At 39.5% G+C, this 6,582-nt stretch overlaps 1 protein-coding gene across 1 annotated transcript; it reads right to left on the bottom strand.

Moving 5' to 3' along the window:
* Positions 1–1,893: 1,893 nt before the first annotated feature.
* LOC129753246 (chymotrypsin-1-like) lies at positions 1,894–3,243 on the bottom strand. The gene is made up of 3 exons (XM_055749040.1): positions 3,198–3,243; positions 2,616–3,133; positions 1,894–2,043 (listed from the first exon to the last, which is right to left on the bottom strand). Exons 1-3 carry the CDS (start codon positions 3,241–3,243, stop codon positions 1,894–1,896), a joined length of 714 nt encoding a protein of 237 aa, XP_055605015.1.
* Positions 3,244–6,582: the final 3,339 nt, after the last annotated feature.

The raw sequence follows: 6,582 nt of genomic DNA, 5'->3' as shown, positions 1-6,582 counted from the left end.
CATCTTATTTGCTGGATGAAAAAAAAACATCAGCCACCCCCCAACATGAGTTTCCACGAAAGTCCAAGCGAAAAATTTTATTAGGTTTTTACCTCACTCCTAATGTCAAAATTTCAATAATCTTGACTCTATACAAATGCTTAACTCTATACAAATGCTTCTCTTTATCTTATATAGATTTTTTTCCCAAATTCCAAACATTCGATGCGATTTAACACTTCCGGATGCTTTGATTTCTTTTTTAATATAAATTAAAATTCAAATTATGTGTCCAGATTTTGGATTCTGTATCCAGTTTACATTTCTTGATTTTGAATTAGATTCGTTATTGAAACAAGGTTAAAGACTAAAAGCTGTTTTGTAATCCTGGTTCGAAATTGGTTCTGCTTCCCAAACTGATATTAGGTTCATGACTCACATTCAAAATTCACCTTAAAGTTTTATGCAGAATTTAATCATGACAAATAAAGATAATATAAAGATAATTGTGATATGAAAAAGTCATGCTTCGAAATGCTTTTTTTATCAGACTCAAAAGCCGAAATGAGAACCAATACATAAAAAAAATAAAATGAAAATAGAAAAAAAAATTAGTTTAAATTAAGAAATTTTGATAAAGGACTATCATACAGATTTCGAATTAAAGGTAAGAAATTCAGGATTAGGATTCAGAAATCGTATTTAAATATGAAGCTCTGGTTCAGAAATTATCTCCAGTTCTTATTTGAGTTCTGCAATCAAAGGAATGTTTAGATACACAATTCAGCTGAAATCACAAATTTGTAAAATATTTTATTTATTTTGGGAATTATGTTTTAAGATAAATTTAGGTTTTCATATATATAAATCCCACAGAATATCAATTTTGAAATTGATTTCAAATAAAAATCCTTTACTGACAATGGTTTTTTTTTTCAAAACTGTTTTGTTCGGTCTTCGACCAAATCGAACCAATTGCCCTGAGTAAATTGATTCGAAAAGAAAAATTTAAAAAAAATAATCAAGTGGGTATGAGCGACCAGAATGATTTTTTAGATTATAAACTCCACCTACAACTGGTCCAAACATCATAGATTTCGTTTTGGCATTATTTTCGCCTCAAATTTCAGAGAGTCTAAAAAGGGCCAATGGCGTTCAGTTCAGATTAGCAAGGCCGTAACAATTTTTCAAAAATAAAGTTTCAAAAATTTCAAATAGCAAATAGGTAATCAAATTGGTATAATACAGATAAAACAAACAATTTTAAGGATTTGAGTGATCATTTTCGAAAATTTTATTTGAAACACATAACGTGAATGTAAAGAAACCTTTAACATGAATAATCAGAGTACAACAAATCGAAATTTTGAGCTGCGGTTGTCAAAATACAAAACTCCTAATTTAGTTGTTTCACCTTTTAAATTTTTTCGAGGTTATCAATTTGTTAACATAATATGTTGTCATCTAACAATGGTGGATAAGTTGAAATTAAACATGATAATTAGGCAAGGAATTTGAAACTGTTTGGGTAAAGTACAAGAGACGTGTTTGGGTAAATTACAAGAGAAATTATACTGTTAAGGGAGATAGTTACTCCCAATGGATTCTTACTTCATTTACGAGGAGAGGAAGAATGATCTTAATGGGTTGAATTCATATAAAATAGGAAGAAAACCATTTATCGTTGAAGAGGCAGCTTGGAGGGAAGGTTCGAACCCAGAACACTTCCCTCCAAGCTCGCGTTGCTCTAACCACTAGACCAGTTCAAAAATGGTTCAACAATAACCACCAGTTTTGAATCGCAGTGTGAAGAAAAAAAATGATCCAACAGGATTTGTTTAGAATAATTTATAATCTTTTTTTTTTTTTTGACAGTTAAATGTTGTCAATCCACTACAAAAAGTCTATTCTTCCTCACAGATCATTTGCAATTGTCTCCTCAATCCAGTCCTGATAGAACGATACTCGAGTAAACACATCCGGATATCCTATGGCACAAGGGGCTCCAAAGCTGACGATACCCGCTAGTTTTCCTTCGAACGTCAACGGACCACCGGAATCACCCTAGGAAATGAGACGACAGAAATCAATATACTATTATCCAGCGTGTTGACATCACTTAAATTCACTTACAAAACATGCTCCCTCGCCAAATTTCGTGAAAGTGCATATCTGCCGCTCATAGCAAGTCCGTCCCATTTGCGTTTTCATCATTTTTCAGTTTATGGCTGGAAACACTTTAGTTTTATCTGTAGTTTCAAGAGAAAACTTTGTTTTCATTACTTTGTTCTGATGAACATTGAAAAAAACCTCAAGTAATTTTGTCCCATTGAACAAATGATCGCAAGTCGGTCCCATATAGCATAAATCATAGCAAGTCGGTCCCACAGCCATAAGGGTCCAGCAAATGATTTTCAACAAAATCAAAACAAAAAAATAATCCTTATAAAGCGAAAATCTTTCATTAGCCGTAGCAGTGGCAGATTCTGTTGATTATTCTGATTTAAAAAGCATACAAGTGCCGAATTACCGTTGGACTTTTTTACAATTTTTCAATGCTGTTTTTCTCAATTCAACAAAAATGCAAATGGGACGGACTTGCTATGAGCGGCAGATATGTGACCTTCAAAAATCACCTCGTGAGCAACAGTACATTCCCCTTCGGAGGATACGAGCAAGTCCAAAATTTGCAACGCATCCGGCACATCTGCTGCTTGTGAATCAGTTAGCCCCCAACCGGACAGCTTCACCGGGGAACCTTCCGGAATCGCTTCCCGGTTAATTTCGATCGGCTCAACCAGCTCTCCGAATTCCAGCGCTTCCTTCAACCGGATCAGTCCGATGTCATTGTGTTTCCATGGCGAGTCGTACTTGGGATGAGCAACGTGCCGATCCACCTGATACCGGCGACCTTCTCCATTGGACAAACTATTGGTTCCTGCCAGAATGGACATGCGAGATTCGTCTTCGTATTCGATGCAGTGGGCTGCCGTAAGAATCCAGTGCTCGTTGATTATACTTCCACCACATTGGAATCGATCACCCAGGAACAACGATATCTGGAACGGGGCTTCTCCGGGTTTGGCATCGTGGCCACCGACCACCTTATGGTTGCTTAATCGAGGAATCCGCGATCCATGCAGCCTTGCGATACCTTTTTTAAAGATCAAACTTTGAATACAGCATTCGTACTCTTTACATATTATTTACAAACTTACCACTTACTGCGATGATGAAACTGATCAAATAAATATTGAGTGACATTTTTGAAGGATGCTCAGACTTGATTTAATAGAATTCGGACAAGTTTGATTGCTTTTATACTTCGATGCCAGAAGTGTCAGAAGGTACTCTAGCAGTAATAGTTTACCATCTTCAATGAACATTCAAGTGCTCCAGTTTTCAAGTAGGTACCTAACTGGAAAACACCCAACTCTAATATTGGCAGTTGATTTCAAGTGGATCAAAAAAAATCACCTAATGAAAGGTGACTCTACTATTTACGTTTTGTATTTGGACGCCATATCTCAACCACCTATTTGAAATACCTAATACCAACGTCGTCCCCACCATTGAATTTTTTTCAAACGAAATTAGTTTTTCAAAAATTTCAAAAAACAAGTTCACAGTCGAGCTGGAGAGGTTTTTTTTTTCAAGAGATAAATTTTTTGAGGAAATCTTTTCAATAAATTTACCAATTTTGATCTTCAAACAGTGCAAAATAAAGATATTTAAATATTTATATTATAATTTATTGCCAACCTTTTAGACTTAAAAATTTCGGCGCCTCTTTTCTGGAGGATTTTTGGTTTTATCACCGCGATTGTTTATACTTCGAAGTTATCGACGATTTTCGGTGAGTTTTGATAATTTGGCAACTCTGTTTGTTTATGAATGTTGTTGTTTTTTCGATGGTTTTTAAAACTATTTTTTTAAAGTGTTAGAGTAACTTTTTAATATAACTGTCCAGTCCTTCTTAAAAATAAAACAGTAAAAAACTCGGGAAATATCAAGTATCTGTTACTATTTGAAGGTTTGAGTGCGAAAATCGTGTGTGAAGTGACGTGTTTTGCGAGTAGCATCTATTGACTGAGATCGTGCATGTAAACAACCCTACTCGATTTTTTTTCAAATCGAAGCGACATCTAGTAGTCAATAGCGCAACTTTCCGAAGCTGCTCGAAAAAAGGTCTAGTTTGAAAAATCGTACTGCATACCTTCCGGCGTTATGGAACACACCTGCTCGAACTGCAATGAGGCCATCACCGGAATCGAGCAAATAACTTGCAAAGGGGTTTGCGGCAACCGATTTCATATTGTATACACAGGTTTGACGAAAAGCTTAGCGCGACAAATAGATTCGCTCTCAAAAAACGTTTTCTGGTTTTGTGATGACTGCGCTGCCCTTATGTCTAATGCCAGTTTCCGTCCAATGGCCTTTAATGCCCCAACCGAAACAAATCCACTAGTGCAGCTCACGAATGCAATTACCGAATTACGCACCGATATTCAGCAGCTTGCCCCGAAACCAGTACGCACCCCTTTATGGAACAAATCAACACCCACGTAGGAGCTCAGGCGCCCATTGAAGCGCGTTCGAGTTCCCGATGCTGTTACGGCTGAACCTTGCCAACTTGGTTCAAAGCAAGCATCAGGGAATATTGCCTCCATTCCTTTGTGCGACGATGAAAATCCAAAGCTTTTTTGGCTTTACTTGTCGCGAATCAAACCGGATGTATCTGAAGACGCTGTCAAGTCGATGGTTGCTGCTAACATTGGTGTGGAAGATGCAAACGTGGTAAAATTAGTCCCCAGAGGGAGCGACACCACATCGTTCCGATTCATTTCCTTTAAAGTTGGCATCTCACCGGACTTGAAAAAGAAGGCATTGGATCCAGAATCTTGGCCGAAAGGTTTACTCTTCCGAGAGTTTATCGACTACGGCTCTCGTCTGTTTCGTTGAATGTAATGAATTTAATGATCATCAATATCGACAATCTTTCGGACCTACTACCTATCACCACTGGACATCGGGACGCACCACTCATGCCATTTTGGAAGCTATCTTCCCTGACCACCAACGATCGCATGTTCCTGCCTCAAGTCGTCCCTTTTTACGATCAGGTGGTCCAGGGGGAGGCTTCCAAATGCCATGTTACGGCAAGTATTTGTCCCATTTGAACACTTCGTCAAGTCACACAACCATACTTTCTAGTTCCATCACGAACCCGTCGGATCAGTTGCTTTCTCATCGTTCACACTACAAAGCTGAAAACTCGTCGATTGGATATCCGGGGCGCATCGAAATTAGCACATTGGAGGCCCCCGAGCCCTTCGTCACAGTCGCGCAGTTTCCAGCCAGCGTCATCAGTCGCTCCGGCCCTGTGTTCGAATTAGGCAAGGGGGCTCTCCAGCCTGTGCAGTCAGGCAAGTACTCTTCATTTCCTTTTGATTCGTCCAGTGACTGCCCTACACCTTGCAGCTTTCGTCTGGTTGATTATCGGCTGAATGGAAGGTTAACCGAAAATGTACCACTTGACGAATTGGAACCCTCAACTGATGGCCTATCCGATTATTTGCTGATTGGATCACCGGGACGCAACGAACTTAGCACAATGGAGGCCCCCGAGCCCTTCGCCACAGTCGCGCAGTTTCCAGCCAGCGACAGCAGTCGTCCCGGCCCTGTGTGCGAAGAAGGCAACGGGGCTCTCCAGCCTGTGCAGTCAGGCAAGTTTTCTTCTTCATCTCCCGCTGCGTTCAGTGACCGCTTCTCGAATTTCAGAACTCGTCCTGTCCATCATCAGAATACACCACAACATTCATTCAATTCGCCCAGTGGTCTCCGGCTGTACTATCAAAACGTGCGTGGATTGAAATCTAAAATCGCAGAATGCTTCGTTGCTACATCAGAGCTCGGCTACGAAATTTATGCATTCACTGAAACATGGCTCGATTCATCCGTACCGTCTAGTCAATTATTCTGTTCTGACTATAACGTTTTTCGTTGTGACAGAAGTAATGCTAATAGTCGCCGTAGTAGAGGTGGTGGGGTCCTCATAGCGGTATCAACCAAACTTAGCTCATCAATCGAAAATCTTAATATTGACAGCATAGAAAATTTGTGGGTGAAAATATCCTATGATAACAGCTCATTTTTGATCGGGACAGCATATGTACCACCGGAAAAAAGTCACGATGGATCAGTCATCGATTTACATGTTGACGCGTTATCAGCGGCCAGGCTACGACACTCTGCATGTAATGTCATTCTGCTTGGTGACTTTAATCAATCGCAACTAATCTGGATGCCTGGCCAGAACAACAGCATGGTGTTAGATTCTGCTTCAGTGATAAATACAGCTAGTGCTTCACTCTTGGATGGAATGACACTCAATGGAGTAAGTCAACGAAACGGGATACGAAACTCTCAAAATCGTACGCTGGATTTGGTTTTCTCGGATGATTCTATTTTGATTAGCCCCATAATCGAAGTCAGCGATGTCGTTGTCCCTATAGACGGGTACCACCCTCCTTTGGAGTTCGAAATTTCATTCCCGTGTCCCATCGATTTTGTTGAGAATTTCGATGCATCAGCTCGTGACTT

Source organism: Uranotaenia lowii, chromosome 3 (genome assembly GCF_029784155.1).
Source record: "Uranotaenia lowii strain MFRU-FL chromosome 3, ASM2978415v1, whole genome shotgun sequence".
NCBI lineage: Eukaryota > Metazoa > Arthropoda > Insecta > Diptera > Culicidae > Uranotaenia > Uranotaenia lowii.
Note: the sequence above shows the minus strand (reverse complement) of the source record. Positions and strands in the feature narration are given on the sequence as shown.

Bases quoted from the DNA above. Each gene is read 5' to 3' on its own strand.
- LOC129753246 (XM_055749040.1), bottom strand. From the start codon at position 3,243: ATGTCACTCAATATTTATTTGATCAGTTTCATCATCGCAGTAAGTG. The intron at 3,134-3,197 runs GTAAGTTTGTAA...TCTTTAAAAAAG, and splicing joins TTTCATCATCGCAGTAAGTG to GTATCGCAAGGCTGCATGGA. The intron at 2,044-2,615 runs GTGATTTTTGAA...CTCATTTCCTAG, and splicing joins AATGTACTGTTGCTCACGAG to GGTGATTCCGGTGGTCCGTT.